We start from the raw sequence: 17,814 nt of genomic DNA on the forward strand, positions 1-17,814 counted from the left end.
AAAAGGTTTATTAATAAAAGTAAATGTACTCTTTTAGCCAATTCTTTTAATATTTGCCTTCATGTTTTAAGTAACATGCTTCTGTTTCTTTTGACTTTTTTAGTTTAGTGATTTCTTATTCACTCACTTAATGAAAAATGAGGATTTAGCTCTCTGTTCTCCTTGCCATCCATCCAAACAAATACACTTCCTATCTCCCATTCTCCCAATATGTTTATATCTTACCTTTGGTTAAATCATTATTCAGAAATAGTATTATTGTAACTATGTGTGATATTCAGAGCTGAACCATGTAAAACCATGTAAAAGAACTATGTTTACTTTTTCCTTTCCTGTCTTTTTTTCCCTAGAGTTAAATGTCTTTTATTCAGCTTCTCATGAATGAATCAATAATTCAACTCCAAATTCCCACCACTGTGTAAATTGTCTCTCAAAATGTTTGTTCACGTCTGGTTTTCTACCAATTTCATCTTTTTAAGCCACTCCCAGAACTGACCTGTGCCAGGCTCAATTGGTTCCCCTCTCTGCCTGGGCACAGCTGACTTCTTGGGGAGACCCCTCAACTTTCTCCCATACAGAATCTCTTGTTTCCTATATCCCATGCCTTCCTCGTTCTTGGTTTACTTCCTCCTTTTAACAAAGCACTCCTTCTGGAGAGTCCTCAGAGAAGTTACATGGGACCTTGAATGTCTTCAAAATATCTTTATTCTACCTTCAAATAAAATTCATAATTGGCCTCGGTGCAGAATTCTGGGTTTGATATAATTTTCCTTCAGAATTTTGAAGACATTGTTTCATTATCCTCTAATTTCTAGTGGTGCTTTTGAAAGGTCTGAAGCCATTTCAATTCCTGATGCTTTGTATGTGAACTGTTTTTTCCTCTGAAAGCTTGCAGAATCTTTTCTTTGATCTCTATATTCTAAACGTTCATTATGATGTAACTTGAGGTGGAAATTTTGTTAATCTGTTATGGTAGGTTCTTGGTAGACACGTTCAACTTGGAATCTTGTATGCTTCAATTCTAGGAAACTTTCTTGTATTGTTTCATTTATTTTCTTCCCTCCAGTCTTCCTATTACTTGGATCTTGGACATATTGAACTGGACCTCCAAATTTCTCATCTTTTCTCTCCTGTTTTCCATCTCTTTAATGTTTTGCTTTACATCCCAGGAACTTTCCCTTAGTTTTTATTTCAACCCTGCTGTTAGGTTTGCCATTTTTTCTACCATGTTTTTGGTTTTCTAAGAGCCCTTATTTATTCTCTGAATATCCCCTGTGTCATGGATGTACTATCCTTTCCTTTCTCTCTGAGAATATTAAATGATAGAGTTTTGCTCATTTTGTTTTGCTTACTTTTCCCCACATAGGCAATGCTGGTTTTTTCTGATTGTGCCCTGTCTTTCGTGTTAGAGGCTTTCTTCAGATGTCTGGTCACCCATGATGTGATACGTAGGTTTAAGGGTGAAGGACTAAAAAGCTGACTAGAAACTTTGGCACATATGTGGGGTTTGTTAACCAGAAAACCTAACCTTGGGTGTTCTGGCTGGGCTCCCTGTTGGGGAACTACTGATGTCAGCATCACTATTTCTTTCCTCCTGGACTCATGGAGTCCCTAGAGACTTCTATCTCCTCCTGTAGAATAAAGGGTGGCTGCTAGCATTTTAGGAGCCAAGTAGGAGAAAGGAGGTTGGCGGTGAAGGGCCAGCTTACCATTAAATATGCATACAGTCAATTAGTCCCCCTATTTTTAGTGTAGCAGAGTTCTGGATAGCATAGCCTAGAATAAGGCTTGGAGAATAAGGCTTGAGCTCCTACTTCTAAGGGCCAAATGCCCTGCAGAGCCCTGTAAAGACCTAGAGGCGGAGTGACATGAAAGACTGAAAACAGTAGGTATTAATGTAAAATCTGTGGCCCTTAGAGTCAACTAATTCCTTGAAACCTTCTCTCTTAAACCCATCTGCCAAATGTCTAGCAACTAAGCATTTACTTCCTGCTAAAAAATTGAAAAGTTATTCTCTTACAAAATTGAATAAATGAATTGGAGTGCACTAGTCCAACAGCTATGGCATCTATGAGCTCACTGCCCAGCAGATACTCTCCCACCCTCTCACGCTAAAGAAAAGATTGACTGCTAACCAGCAACTGACCATTCATACATAATTGTCAGTTTACTTTGCAGGTGTCCTATTCTCAAATATAAATAGACCACTAAAAATCATCAGACATTTGAGAAAAGTTTGCAACCTGAAAAGTAATTACAAACATAAAAACAGGAAAATAATCCTAGAAGAAAGAAAGATAATTCAGGGAACAGAAGATAACTTTTTAAAAATTCAAATTAGTGTTTAGGAACCAGGAACTTTCAAATACATTATTTCACAGCTATGCTATGAGACAGGAATTGTCATTCCCATTACAGAGATTAGGAAATTGATGTTCAGAGTGAATATGCCTTGTTCATGGCTGGGATTTCAGTCTTCATGTTCTGATTCCCTAATGCCCTTTTAGTTGAACCACAGGTGCTATAGAATTTATATGCCAGACGCACACAGTCTATAGTTATACAGAACTATATGAAAATCAGAGTCCCAAATACAAAAAAAAAAAAACACAAAAATCTTAGCTGAAAAGCATTTGTCTTGATTTCTGTCCTTTGCTATTTGTTCAGCCTAGGAATCTTTTATCTGTAACTTAAAAGCATAACATTCATAATAGGAACAATGCTAAGTTACATGTTATCAGGGAACTTATCACAGAAAGAAACAAAGGGATAGAAATATAACTAAGAGAGGCTAAATTTGAAATTTGAGGGCCGGGCGCGGTGGCTCACACCTGTAATCTCAGCACTTTGGGAGGCCGAGGCAGGTGGATCACGAGGTCAGGAGTTCGAGACCAGCTTGGCCAAGATAGTGAAACCCTATCTCTACTAAAAATACAACAATGGTTGAGGCAGGCATAATGAATACACATAACAGAAACTCAATGTTTGCTGAACAAAATGAATAAATGAATAAATAAATGAATGAATGAAAAGATTTTAACTCCAAAAAATTATGCTGTGAGGATAAACTTTGATAAAGGGTAATCATTACATTTTCACAATCTATATTGCAGATTATAAATTCTGAACACTTCACATTGCATTAATGTAAATATACATTAGGTATATCCAGTAAAACTTAGATTATTTTAAAACCAGTTTAAATAAAAGAGTAGTATGAAAGGTAATGCTGGCCAGGCACGGTGGCTCATGCCTGTAATCCCAGCACTTTGGGAGCCCGAGGTGGGCAGATCACAAGGTCAGGAGTTCAAGACCAGCCTGGCCAACATAGTGAAACCCCGTCTCTACTAAAAATACAAAAAATTAGTCAGGCATGGTGATGCATGCCTGTAGTCCCAGCTAATTGGGAGGCTGAGGCAGGAGAATTGCTTGAACCCGGGAGGTGGAGGATGCAGTGAGTAGAGATCATACCACTGCACTCCAGCTTGGGCAGCAGAGTGAGACTTCATCTCAAAAAAAAAAAAAAAAAGAAAAAAGAAAAGAAGAAAGGTAATGCTTTGCTTTTGAGTGATTATTTGTTTCTATTAATATAATCATTCAAGCTGGACAATAACTTTGCAAAATACTCAAAAAAGCAATGCAGACAATATTCATGTAAGTTTTTACTTTCACTATATAGACTATAATGTAAACCTTGGGTCAATTCCATAGCCAATCTATATTAAGTCAGTAAAAGAAACCTGAAATGGCTGGGTACAGTGGCTCATGCCTGTAATCCCAGCACTTTGGGAGGCCAAGGTGGGCAGATCAGTTAAGGTTAGGAGTTTGAGACCAGCCTGGCCAACATGGTGAAACCCCATCTCTACTAAAAATACAAAAATTAGCTGGGCATGGTGGTGCACACCTGTAATCCCAGCTACTCAGGAGGCTGAGGCAGGAGGATCACTTGAACCCAGGGGGCAGAAGGCACCACTGCACTTCAGCCTGGGCAACAAAGCAAAACTCCATCTCAAAAAAAAAAAAAAAAAAAAAAAGGAAAGAAAAACAAACCTGAAATGATCTATGGTCCCATATCACGCTTTAGACAAAAATAAGTATTTTATGAACAGGCCAATTATGTAATAACAAAATGAAGCAGCAAATTCTAAGCCTAGTGCTTAATTTACTGCTACAGAAGTACCCTCTGTAGCCAAAGTGAACTTAGCAGCAAGTGGCAGAGGGAAATTTGCCACTGAGCCTGTATACTTACAGAGCCTCTCATTGTTAAACGGATTGTATACAAATAAATTTGTTTAATGGATTGGTTAATTTAGGTGGAATCCTTTAGGACCTTCACACCCACTGATGTGGACAGCAGTTCCCTGGTACATAAAAGAAGAAGTCTCTCTTCCTGACTTTTCCCCCACAGACCCCATGAAAGATTCTACCACCAAACATTATTTGATGTTGTTATAATAAATAATATCTTCAACCAGTAACCAAAGATGTGACATTTAAATTAGCCTATACGGTCCCATTGTTAGTATATGTAGAATTTCCATTAGACACTGTGAAACATCAGGCAAGCCAGTAGAGTAACTGAGGGAATGTATAATTTAAATAGGTTAATCATGATATTGTACTGGATTGTTGGGTAAAAGCATATACTATGCTGTCCAAGGACTCCTTATTCCTATGAGGCAATCCAAGTCTGCTTCAAGGGGATCACATTCACAAAAGAAATGCCAAGTGGCAGGAAATTCCAGATGGCAATGCCACATCAGGTAGAGGTAGCATGAGGTTATGCGAGCAATGCTGATGTCCAAAGGGAAAATTCTTCATATTTTTCTCCCTTTCCTTTTCACTGAAAATCTAAGTCATAGGAAATAACATTTCACTTCAACTTACAAAGAAACTTTCCTTTTTCCCTCCCTGACTCAGAAACTAACTAGTAATATTGTAAAGTAGGAAAACTACTTAAATCTCAGCTTCCCTGAAGAGTTTATATTTGGCATACTAGGGATATTTCCAACACCATTCCTTAAATTCCTCTAAAGACCTCTCCCACTTACAGCAGCACTTGCCCAAGACTTCAATAAGGCCTTTTTCTTCACAAGCTTCAATATTCTAAGTTACTTGGAAACTGTGATGAAAAAAAATAGGTGCAAAACAACTTTTCTAAAAGATCCCATGTATTCTCCAACTTCATCTCCAAAAATATAGGGCATATATAATTGAAATTCATCTCTAATTATAAAAACACCTAGATCATCTCACACATTTTTCCTTTAAAAATTCAGAAATACATCTGCTATCAATATGTAATTACATTTAAGGCCAGGCACGGTGGCTCACGCCTGTAATCCCAGCACTTTGGGAGGCTGAGATGGGTGGATCACTTGAGGTCAGGAGTTCAAGACCAGCCCGGCCAACATGGTGAAACCCCGTCTCCACCCAAATTACAAAATTAGCCAGATGTGGTGGCCCATGCCTGTAATGCCAGCTACTTGGGAGGCTAAGGTGGGAGAATCACTTGAATCCAGGAGGTGGAGGTTGCAGTGAGCCAAGATTGCGCCACTGCACTCCAGCCCGGGCAACAGAGTGCGACCCCGTCTCACACACACACACACACACACACACACACACACACACACACACAAATGTAATTACATTTAGGTCACCTCCCCGTTCACTTAACCAGTGTGTCCATTCAGAAAGACACAGGAAAAAAAGCCGGGCACGGCATCTCACGCCTGTAATCCCAGCACTTTGGGAGGCCGAGGCAGGTGGATCACAAGGTCAGGAGTTCGAGACCATCCTGGCCAATATGGTGAAACACTGTCTCTACTAAAAATACAAAAATTAGCCAGGCGTGGTGTTATGTGCCTGTAGTCCCAGCTACTCGTTAGGCTGAGGCAGAAGAATTGCTTGAACCTGGGAGGCGGAGGTTGCAGTGAGCTGAGATGGCGCCACTGCCCTCCAGCCTGGGCAGCAGAGCAAGACTCTGTCTCAAAAAACAAACAAACAAACAAACAAACACCAGAAAGACACAGGAAAATAATAATGAGTTACTTCTATGTGCCAGACGCTCTATTAGCTGCATCACAAGTTTGAAAGATCTACGGTCTAACAGCAGCTCTTCTTTTTGTTAGCTGTGTGATATTGGGCATGCTACTCAATTACTCTCAGCCTTAATGTTAATTCTCTAGATTGAGGATAATAACAATCACCTCATAGGGTTACTGTGGGGTTTAAACTAGTTGATGGTTGCGGTAAAGACTTAGGAACCATATTTGGCCCCTAGAGTCAGCTTCCTATAGCCATAACTAATAAAATGGAACTAAGAACTAGAACTGTTGCAGGAAAGAGAAGTTGGCCACAATTCCGGGCAAAGAGCTAAAGAACCAAATTAGCATTCTCTCAAGAATCTTCACCCTTGGGCCTGCATCCATTTAGGGGGAAGGTATAGAGCACTATTAGGGAGAAGCCCTGGGGCTGACTGGTGCTAACACAAAACCAAAGAGGTGGATAGGACCAGACCAGTCTCTGGAATGCAACATTTGACTCGAGTTGGCACTTAGAAGAAATGCCATAGGGTTTGCTTTGAAAAACACATAATGTTAGGTAAATCGTTATTACTACATACATACATACACACACAGGTAGCTGCCCCCAAGCAGAAGTGGATTTTTATGTTGCATGGCTGAATAGAGGACAGAATGGATGAGTGGATAGATATATCAGAGAAGGCAAGGAAGGTGAAAATTAGAAAGGCCATATAGGCTGATAGCTAAGCCTTCAGGCTTAAAAAGACAGAATGCCTGGGTTTGAATCTTGGCTCCACTACTCACTTTTTAGTGTGAACTCAGTCAAGTTAAATAACTTTTCTATACCTAAGTTTCCTCTTCTGTAAATGTGGATAATATTAGTAACTACCTCATAGGATAGTTATAAGGATTTAAAAGTTTATATATTTAAAGCACTTAGAAGATTTCTTGGCATAGTAAGCATCAGTTTCCTAATCTATAAAATGAGCACAATAAAATGTATTACTTCACAAGTTGTTATAAGAATTAAATAAATCATACCATACCTATACAGAGCTTATCCTATACATAATAAATCAATAAATATTAGATATTTTCATTAAAACATGGATGCAGACCAAAAGAAATTTTTAAACCTGAGAAAAATATTCATAATGGAATATAACAGAAAATATTGTGAAAATCCTTATTCATATTTTTGTGTCGAATATATTTATTGGGAAGCCATGAGTAACTTGGCACGTTTATCTACTTTCCAATGTGTAAAACACATCAGAATAATTCCATCTCTTAGATCTGCCAAAGAATTTATGTCACAGATACGAAATACAGACCAAAAAAAAAAAAAAGAGGAAAATTAAAGAAAAAGAAACCACAACTAGAACAGCAATTCTGAAATAATATTCCTATCAATGTTCATTCACTGACAAAGAAAACATTTAATCTGATAGCATAAAAATTAATAATAAAAAAGCTCTTTTACTTATAGAGAAATTACTGGAGATAACAACACTTTTATTATTTTTAAAATGGGCACTCATTGAGAAACTTGCTGCAACATGTTTTCTAAAGAACAGAACAAATATTGCCATAAAATTTAGAATGTAAAGGTCAACTAATTGCAACCCAAATAAGCTAATACCTTCTATTTAGTCCATAAGGAAGCCAAACGAGTACAGAAGTCAAGAAAAGCAGGAAAATTTTGAGAGGGATCCTGTTGTCAACAGTGTCAACTGCTGAGAGGCTTAGGCAACAAATGGGAAGTGTCCATGAGGTTTAGTAATAAGGACATAATTGGTGGATCTTGACAAAAATCACTGTATGGGGCAGTTGGGGTTGTTGGAAAATACCGGATAAATCATAGTACAACATGGAAAATGATTTTCATTGAGAGAAGAGCAAAAGATAAAAGATGAGTCACTAAGTTACGTTAGAAAAAACTTCTCCAACTTGGAGATACTCAAACTGGGATTTTATAAGCTATAATTTTTATAATTTTGATGTAATATCAATAAATAAAGCACATTGAAGTTCAGGATTGATTGACTGATTGATTACTGAGTCATCCTTGACCCAAAGTGAGTAAGGATAACTTTAGTCTTCCACCTAAAACATGTTAAAGCCCAAAATTTTGAGATGATATATATGCAAGTTTAGACTGAATGATGTTTTGCTGAATGTTATTATAATAATTCTGTACTAAGAGATTCTTGGCTAGCAATGAAAGGAAGATTTAATACTTTTTTTGGAGATATGATACATGTACCAGTCTCCATCCCAAAACGATTATGCAGACTAGTGTTTCAGAAACCACCTGTAAGTTCTTCTGATCAGTTCTGAATAACCACTAACATCATTCATCCATTCATCCAGACAGTGCTGTCCAATACAAATATAATATGAGCCACAGGTGTAATTTTAAATTTTCTAATACACACGTTTAAAAAGTGAAAAGAAGTGGGTAAAATTAATTTTAATATTGCCTATTTAACCCAATATCCACATTCAACATATAACCAATATAAAAATTATTGCTGAGATATTTTACATTCTTTCTTTCATGCTAAAACTTTGAAATCCTGTATTTATTTTACTTTTACAACCCACCTCAATTTGAACTAGCCTTATTTGAAGTGTTGAACATCCACATGTGGCTAGTGGCTACTGTATTGGGACAGCACAGGTCTAGAATTCAAGTTCCCTGGAAATAGGAATATGGGTTGTCTTGTTCATATATGTAACTGTAGTATTAAGAACGGTGTCTAACACATAATTAGCCCTCAAAGAATATTTGTCGAACGAATAAATGAACAAATCTATTGGTTTTATACACATACTTGCAAAAAATTCCTGTAATATAAATGAAATTCTAATTACATGATTAGAAAAGCATATAATTATTTTAAACTCAATTCTAGCCCAGGCGAGAATTTAGCAATATATACTTAGTCAACACAGATTCCTAAGTAGATACATCTTTCAAATACGGTATAAACGCATTTTACTATCAATAGATAATTTTTTTCTATAATCCCTTCAATATGATTTTTGTAAACATTTAGTAGATCAAAGCTGTCATGCTCTTCTAATAAAATCAAATAAATTATAGCTTTCTCTCTGGAATGAATGAACTCTACATTCACCAAACATACACGGTTCTCACATATGCCACTAGCATTTGCAAATAAATATTTTTTGTCTTAAAGTCCAATCTACCCTAACACTGGCAAAAGAATATGCCAAATATAGCTTCAAATACTTGACAAAAATTAAATCAAACCCCCAAAGTACTGAGATTATTTAATATAAATGAAGCAGGCCCTAAATAGCTGACATTTAATAACAAAGCTTAGGGAAAAAGCTTACCTTCTCTGCTAAGAGCTCTCGTATCTTGCTTGCTTGAACTCTAAATTTCATGAGCTGGGACTCCAGAGCTACACATCGTTCCTTCCAATCTACTGGTCCCTCTGGCTCAGAAAGCTCTGCCATATTCTAAAATCAATAAAAAATAAAAAAGTAAAACATTCAAATGGTACAACACAATTAATATTCAGGATAATTTGTTAAATTACCCAATGTACACATTATAATCACTGTCTAGTGAGATCCATGTACAAATTTTAAATTCTAAGACAAATTCCAGAACTGGTGAGAACTTATGGAAAGAACTTAATGGGAAATAGGAGACTAAGGCTGGAGCCCAACTGTGCTACTTAACCTTTGTATGTCTCAGTTTAGCCAATCCAGAAAAGGGGGCATGTTGACAACAAACCATTATTCCTTGTGGGTATGTAGTGAGGGACAAATGAAATACTGCTATTTCTAGTAGAACAACAGAGAGTATAACAACACCACACAAACACAGAGTGTTATTATTTTAGCTGTGCCCAACAGATAAGATTGTTTGAATCTATCAGCTCATAATTTTACCATATTCTGAAATTTAAGGAAGTATTACAGTTTGATTCAATTGCTACAATTCACGGTTTGGATTTTTACTATAACGATTCCTTATCATCACTCTCGATTTGGCCAGGTCCAGGTTAAGTCTTTCAAGCCAGAGGTCCTTTGGCGTATTTAAGGGTAAGTTGTTGTGATCCTGACAAGTTTGCATAATTTTTATTTGGTGTAAGAGAAGGCACATAAACATGCAATTTGGAGTTAGCCATATGAAGTAAATCTGGAATTAGTGTTTTCCATATTAACTTTCTTTTGGGAGGATATTAATTGCAGGGAGAAGCACTGTAAGGGGGAGGACAAGATGCAAGGGAATTGGTTTTGAAATTCTGAAGTGTTACTTGATTTTGGAAGCATGATGGTTTCTGGCTCTGAGATACATAAAAGTAGTTTTAAATGTTTGGTAATATTTTATCAGGCTATTTTTAATAAGCAGCCTAATAATGTATTTCTGAGTTCCCCTTGCTATGAACTGCCCTGCTGTGAAATTTACATTAGGAATGGAAAGCCTCAGTTATGAAGAACGGTGACAGCAAAACTCTCAGAGCCCTGGAATGGAACTGCAGTTGAAGTCTACTATTCTATCTTGCTTGCTTGAACTCTAAATTTCATGAGCTGGGACTCCAGAGCTACACATCGTTCCTTCCAATCTACTGGTCCCTCTGGCTCAGAAAGCTCTGCCATATTCTAAAATAAATTTTGTTTTCTAAAAATATAACCACATTGATTTTCCCAGTATTTAGTGTAATATAGAACCCTCCCTAATCCTACACCAGTTTTTAAAAACTTTATGCTGCTAAAAACCCACTAAAAGATTATTTTCCTAGCATAAAGATTGTTTTGTACTTAAATCAATTTTCACATTAATACGGACAATATTCAGTACGTTAGAAATAAATATAAGCAGAATCGTTCTTAAAAGACTACAACATTTATTAAGTGCACCCCAGCCTCTTAAAGCCTTCAGATGTCCCCAAATTCTAGCCTTAATTTAAAGGAAACATATTACTGTAGAGCTGGAAGTCATTTTCTTTTCATTTCTTTGTTTTCATAGAATCCTTGCCCCATTGTTTTCTGAGGTTTTTCCTAAGGAGATCAACCTTGTTAATAACCTTTTCCATTACCCATATTAGCATTTATGATTAATGATTCACATTGGCATTTACTAGCAATGATTTAGGAGTAGATAATGCAGTTTGTCGATCACAAACACATTCACAGTTCTGGGGCTGCTTCATTTTTCTCCTTATTAGCTTTAGAGCGAACAGGGAAAGGAAATATGGATGCAATACTAGAAAATAAAAAGTAGTCCTGAAAGGGGCATCTTTACGTCTTGAACTACCATATCATTCCGCAGAAATGTAGGGATACTCTTCTAGCTTAAGGAATAAGAGGAGTCTATTTACCCATTTGTTAATAGGTTAATACTGGTTAATTTTTGCTCTACATGTAAAATAACTTGCTTATGTCCTACAGTAAAATGTCCACAGTTTTAAAAATAACATGAAGAGTGGATATTTTTCAACAAATTGAAATCCATCAATGTAATGCACCATGTGAATAGAATAAAGAACAAAAACCGTATGATCATTTCAATAGACACAGAAAAATCATTCAACAAAATCCAACACCCCTTCATGATAAAAATATTCAACAAACTACAAATAGACAGGAACTTCCTCATCCTGATAGAGGACGTTTACTAAAGCCCACAGCTAACATCATACTTACTGGTAAATGACTGACAGTTTTCTCCCTGAAATCGGGAACAAGACAAAGATGTCTTTTCTCACCACTTCTATTCAACATTGTAATAGAGATAATAGCCAGGGCAAGACAATAAAATAAAAAACCATCTAGATTGGACAGGAAGAAATAAAACTATCTCTACTTACAGATGACATGATCATGTGCATAGAAAATTCTAAGGAATCCACAAAAAAATACTAAACTATAGAGTTTAGCAAGGTTTCAGGAAATCAGATCAACATACAAAAGTCAGTTGTTTTTCTATACACTAGCAAGGAAAAATCCAAAAATGAAAATAAGAAAATATTCCATTTACAATAGCATCAGAACTAATAAAATATTTAGGAATGAATTTAACAAAAGAAGTGCAAGATGTGTACACTGAAAACTACAAAACATCACTGAAAGAAATTTAAAAATACCTAAATAAATGGAAGAAATTGTATATTCATGGATTAGAAGACTTAATATTGTGAAGATGGCAATACTTGCAAATGGCTATATACACACAATGCAATCTCTATCAAAGTTGCAACTGCATTTTTTGCAGAAATCGGCAAGTTGATCAAACTTTGCCTGGAAATTCCAGGGCTGAAGAATAGATAAAACAAAATTGAAAAGTTGGAGGACTCACATGTTACTATTTCTAAACTTACTACAAAGCTATATAGTAGCTTGATTACACAGTGTGGTACTTGCATAAAGATAGATATATAGATAAACAGAATAAACTTAAGTCCAGAATTAAAGCCTCACATTGATTTTTGGCAAGAGTGATAAGATCATTCAATGGGGGAAAGAATAGTCTTTTCAACAGATGATGCTGGGACAACTGGATATCCATATGTAAAAGAATGAATGTGGACCCATACCTCATACCATATATACACAGTAACACAAAATGGATCACAAACTTACAGGTACCAGCCAAAGCTCTAAACCAGGGGTGTCCAATCTTTTGGCTTCCCTGGGCCACGTTAGAAGAAGAATTGTCTTGAGCCACACATAAAATACACTAACACTAAAGGTAGCTGATGAGCTAAAAAAAAAAAAAATTGCAAAACAAATCCAATAATGCTTTAAGAAAGTTTACAAATTTGTTCTGGGCCACATTCAAAGCCATCCTGGGCTGCCTGTGGCCTGCAGGCCACAGGTTGGACAAGCTTGCTCTAAACTCTTAGAATAAAATAGGTATAAATCTTCATGACCTTGGATTAGGCAACAGATTCTTAGATATGACACCTAAAGCACAAGGAATCAAAGAAAAAATAGATAAATTGGACTTCATAAAAATTTTTAAAGTTTTGTCCTTCAAAGGACACTATCAAGAAAGTGCAAAGATAACCCACAGAATGGGAAAAATAGTTGCAAATCATGTATCTCAGGGATTTGTGTCTAGAATATATAAAGGACTCTTAGGACTCAACGATAAAAAAAGATAACCCAATTAAAAAATGGGCAAAGGCCTGGACGTGGTGGCTCATGCCTATAATCCCAGCACTCTGGGAGGCTGAGGTGGTTAGACTGCCTGAGCTCATGAGTTTGAGACCAGCCTGGGCAATGTGGCAAAACCCTGTCTTTATTAAAAAAAAAAAAAAAAAAAAAAAATTAGCCAGGCATGGTGGTGCACGCCTGTAGTCCCAGCTACTTGGGGGCTGAGGCAGGAAGATCACTTGAACCCAGGAGGTCGAAGCTGCAGTGAACCATATTCACACCACTGCACTCCAGCCTGGGCGACAGAGGGAGACCCCCATCTTTAAAAACAATAATAATAATAAATTAAAAATAAATAAATAAAAATGGGCAAAGTATCTGAATAGAGATTTATCCAAAGAAGATATACAAATGGCCAATAAGCACATTATTTGCTATGAGAGAAAATGCAAATCAAAGTCACAACAACATTCCACTTCACACCAAATAGGATGTGCTAATGAAAAAGACATCTAACAACAAGTGTTGGTGAGGATGTAGAGAAATGGGAACCCTCATACATTGTTGGTGGGAATGTAAAAATGGTACAGCTGCTTTGTAAACAGTTTTACAGCTCCTGAAAAGTTTAAACAGGCCAGCACGGTGGCTCACGCCTGTAATCCCAACAGTTTGAGAGGCTGAGGTGGGAGAATTCATCTCTGAGCTCAGGAGTTCAAGACCAGACTGTGCAACATAGCAAGACCTCATCTCTATCAAAAAATTTAAAAATCAGCTAAGCGTCAGGGAGCTTACCTGTGGTCCCAGCTACTCGGGAGCCCTGTGTGGGAGGATCAGTTGAGCAGTGAGCTATGATCATACACTGCACTCCAGCCTGGGTGACAAGAGTGAGACATCGTCTCAAAAAAAAAAAAGTTTAAATATAAAGTTACCAAGTTATTGGAGTAACTTTATATTTGGTATATCAATATAAAGTATTGGTAACTTTATACTTGGCATTGGAGTTGCTGGGTCATATGCCAAGGGATGGGGTCATATGCCAAGGGATGAAATACACGTCCACACCAAAACTTGTAAATAAATGTTCAGAGCAACATTATTCATGATAGCCAAAGAGTAGAAACAGCCTGTGTCCACCATCAGATGAATGAATAAAATGTAGTAGATCTGGCTGGGTGCAGTGGCTCACTCCTGTAATCCCAGCACTTTGCAGGGCAAAAGCAGGTGGATCATCTGAGGTCAGGAGTTCAAGACAAGCCTGGCCAACATGGCAAAACCCCGTCTCTACTAAAAATACGAAAATTAGCCAGGCATGGTGGGGCAGGCCTATAATTCCAGCTACTAGGGAGGCTGAGACAGGAGAATTGCTTTAACCCAGGAGGCAGAAGTTGCAGTGAGCTGAGATCCTGCCACTGCACTCCAGCCTGGGTGACAGAGTGAGACTCTGTCTCAAAAAAAAAAAAAAAAGTGGTACATCCATACAATGGAATATTATTCAGCCATAAAAAAGGAATACAGTACTAATACATGCTATAGTCATGGAAGAGCCTTGAAAACATTATGCTAAGTGAAAGATGCCAGACACAAAAGGCCACATATTGTATGAGTCCATTTATATGAAATGTCCATAAGAGGCAAATCCAAAGGACAGAAAGTAGGTTAGTGGTTGCCAAGGGCTGTGAGGAGAAGGTAGCAGATACTGACTACAATGGATATGGAGTTTCTTTTTGGGGTGATGAAAATATTCTAGAATTAGATATTGGCGATGGCTATACAACCTTGTGAATATACCAAAACCCAGTGAACTGTATACTTTAAAAGGAAAAATCTTATAGTTTGTGACTTATATTAAGATCTCAATAAAAAAGATCACATATTTACAAATGACTAAAGAAAAAGTCGCAGTTTAAATGGATGTATACTAGGACTGCATTTACAAATTTAATCAACCATTATTTGTGGTTATCCCTGCCAAGAATTTCACAATTAGCTCATAAAATTGAGAGGTAACTGTTAACCTCAAATATGAAAAGTATCATACATATATCTTACCTAGTGCACTTTGCTATGATGACATAATAAATTAATTCAAAGTCAAACATACCTATTTATTTAGTTATGCTAATTATATATTTTATAGTGAAGTAGCAAAGCCTTAAGAATATTATTAAATTGGCATTTAACATCTACATTCCCTATTAATGGGTCATAATAAATCAAAACTGTAAATTGGTTGGATAATAGTCTGCACTGAGATCTAGACACCTGATTCCCTCATTTCATTCTGTAATTTCAGTTAGTTAACAAGTACAAAGCAACTGTTGTATTAGTGCACCATCTTGGGTAGTTAAAAATTCTAATTTTAAACAATATCCACCATCCTTTTCATTACCACTAATGTTATAGAACTATATAACATTGGGAATATATATATAACTATATAACATAGCCGACTGCTAAATAAATAAAATACCACATCTAGATTCTGAATTTGAAAGGAATCTATCATGTCTAGATTCTGAATTTGAAAGTAATCTATCTTCACTTCAGGGGACAGGAAAAAGTCTTGGTGTTCCAAATACCCCCAGTGATTTTTGGAAATATTTACTGACATAAGATAAACTGTTTACAATTGTGGAGTGAATGCTCTTTTCTCTGAATCTCTGACTTCCTGTTTCTCTTCCAAATCCCAAAAAGGAAAGAAAAAGAAATGAAAGAATTATTCTACTTAGGCTTACCCTGATGAAGCGCAGCGTTAGTCTCTATGATATTCTTTAGTTTTTGCCTCTTGAGGGACAGCTTAACTGGGCTGGGTAATCGTGTGTGTGAGTGTGTGTGTGTGTGTCTGTGTGTGTGTGTGTAAAAGATCTTTCTCGACGAGACTGAGGCATGCCTTGTTTAAGGAACCTTCTGACCACCACCTAGCCACCTAGCCCCACTTGGGCAACGCCTGCCCTTCGGTGACCCTGCCCGGAACAGCCGAGCTCCTCACTACACACTCCTCTGGGACACACCGCTGTGCGGGCCAGGCTTCCACGACTGGCATTTTCACAAAGAAAGCAGTGACCCTCGGGTAGCCCACCACCAGAGCTTTTCCAATGTAAGTGGTTCGACTTCTATTTCCACACCGTTACGCACAACAATATCGACGGGTAAAAAGTGTTGTCCTTTAAAAAGTGCCCCACTAACTTCGGGGACAGTGGTTTCCGGGTAGGTCACCTTAGGGTGCTTCGACGTGCCAGCAACTCGAGGTGTACAAAATGCTTCTTTAAAGTTTTGAGTTTAAAGTTTCGCCCCGGAGATCCTGGTGGATCTCCCGAAGCCTAAGGCGAGCGCGGCATCCCTGACCGCGCGGGTCCCTCGGCGCGGAGACCCTGGGCTGCCCCGCTGCGCCCCCGGGACCGCTCGCGCCGCGCCAGAAGCCCGGGCCCAGTGTTTCCAAACAGAACGTCACGGGAGCCCACGGGCGCGAGGGACCGCCGGCCACCGCCCCCTGCCCACCTCTCCCGGCGACATCCAGACTTGGGGGCCGACTCTGGGCTGTGGCGGGAGGTGCAGCGGCGGATCCCGAGTCAGCCCGCTCCGTCCCCCTCGTCCCCGCCCGCCCGCTCCTCCCGGCGCCCCAAACCTCGGCCCCGCGAGCCCCCGCTGGACGGGGCGCCCTCAAGGGGGCGGGGATCCCAGGGTGGCAGGGACTCTGGAGCGGCCCCTCGTCCCCAGGCCTTCTCACCTGTCTATCTCAGCAGCGGGTCCCCGGCCGCAGCGCCCGATGTCCCGGCCGCGACTGGCCCCCGGGATCCCCGGACTCTCAGCCCGCGCCCGCCTCAAGCCGAGCTCGGAGAGGGCGGGGAAAGGCACCGCCTCCTCCAGGGACTGGCAGCCGGTGTAGCCAATGGGAGACCACAGCCGACCACCTGGCGTCACCGGGGGTGAGGCTATAACTTTGGCTCCTCCCAGTCCCTGCCCCAGGAGGGAGCTCTGTCCTGGAGTGGTACCCCTAACGTCCCAACTGCGAGACTCCAGAGCTTGCTGCAGCGGCCGGTCACCTTCATTCCACTCCGTCTGCCTGGACTGTTGCAGCACCCTCCCTTGGTCTCCCAGCCTGAAGTCTCTCCTCTTGCCAATCCACCCTTCATCTTCCTGCCAGGTTAATTTCCTTAAGAGCAGTTTTGATGAACAGTGTGCCAAAGACTTTCATTGGCTTCCGTTTGCTTAAATTATCAAGAACAGATTCCCTAGTCTAGTGTTCAAGGTCTCCATTCCGTCTTTTCAGGTTTATTTCTCACAGCTGCCCTTCACACACCTGAGACTACTGCTGTGCATCTCGCCACCCGAAGGAAGTGCACTAGGAGCGTTTACATGCTATTTCCTGTCTCCACTTTAAAAAGCTCAGAATAATCTTCTCACCGGGCGCAGTGGCTCACGCCTGTAATCCCAGTACTTTGGGGGACCGAGGCAGGTGGATCACTTGAGGGCAGGAGTTCGAGACGAGCCTGGGCAACATGGTGAAACCCTGTCTCTACCAAAAAAAAATTTATATATATATACACACACACAAAAAATTAGCTGGGCTTGGTGGCACTCACTTGTAGTCCCAGCTACTCAGGAGGCTAAGGCTGGAGGATTGCTTAAACACAGGAGATGGAGGCTG

General features: G+C 39.0%; 1 protein-coding gene across 1 annotated transcript in view; it reads right to left on the reverse strand.

Annotated features, from left to right (window-relative positions):
• The window catches only part of PLEKHH2 (pleckstrin homology, MyTH4 and FERM domain containing H2), a 131,990-nt gene extending 114,968 nt beyond the window's left edge, over nt 1-17,022 (reverse strand). Inside the window, exons 1-2 of the mRNA XM_019021569.4 lie at nt 16,894-17,022; nt 9,393-9,518 (exon numbers count right to left, since the gene is read on the reverse strand). Coding sequence (XP_018877114.4) covers nt 9,393-9,515 — 123 coding nt within the window. The 5' untranslated portion in view covers nt 9,516-9,518; nt 16,894-17,022. The remainder of the gene's footprint in view (nt 1-9,392; nt 9,519-16,893) is intronic.
• Nucleotides 17,023-17,814: the final 792 nt, after the last annotated feature.

The sequence above is a fragment of the Gorilla gorilla genome, chromosome 12 (assembly GCF_029281585.2).
Source record: "Gorilla gorilla gorilla isolate KB3781 chromosome 12, NHGRI_mGorGor1-v2.1_pri, whole genome shotgun sequence".
In the NCBI taxonomy this organism is placed as follows: Eukaryota; Metazoa; Chordata; class Mammalia; order Primates; family Hominidae; genus Gorilla; species Gorilla gorilla.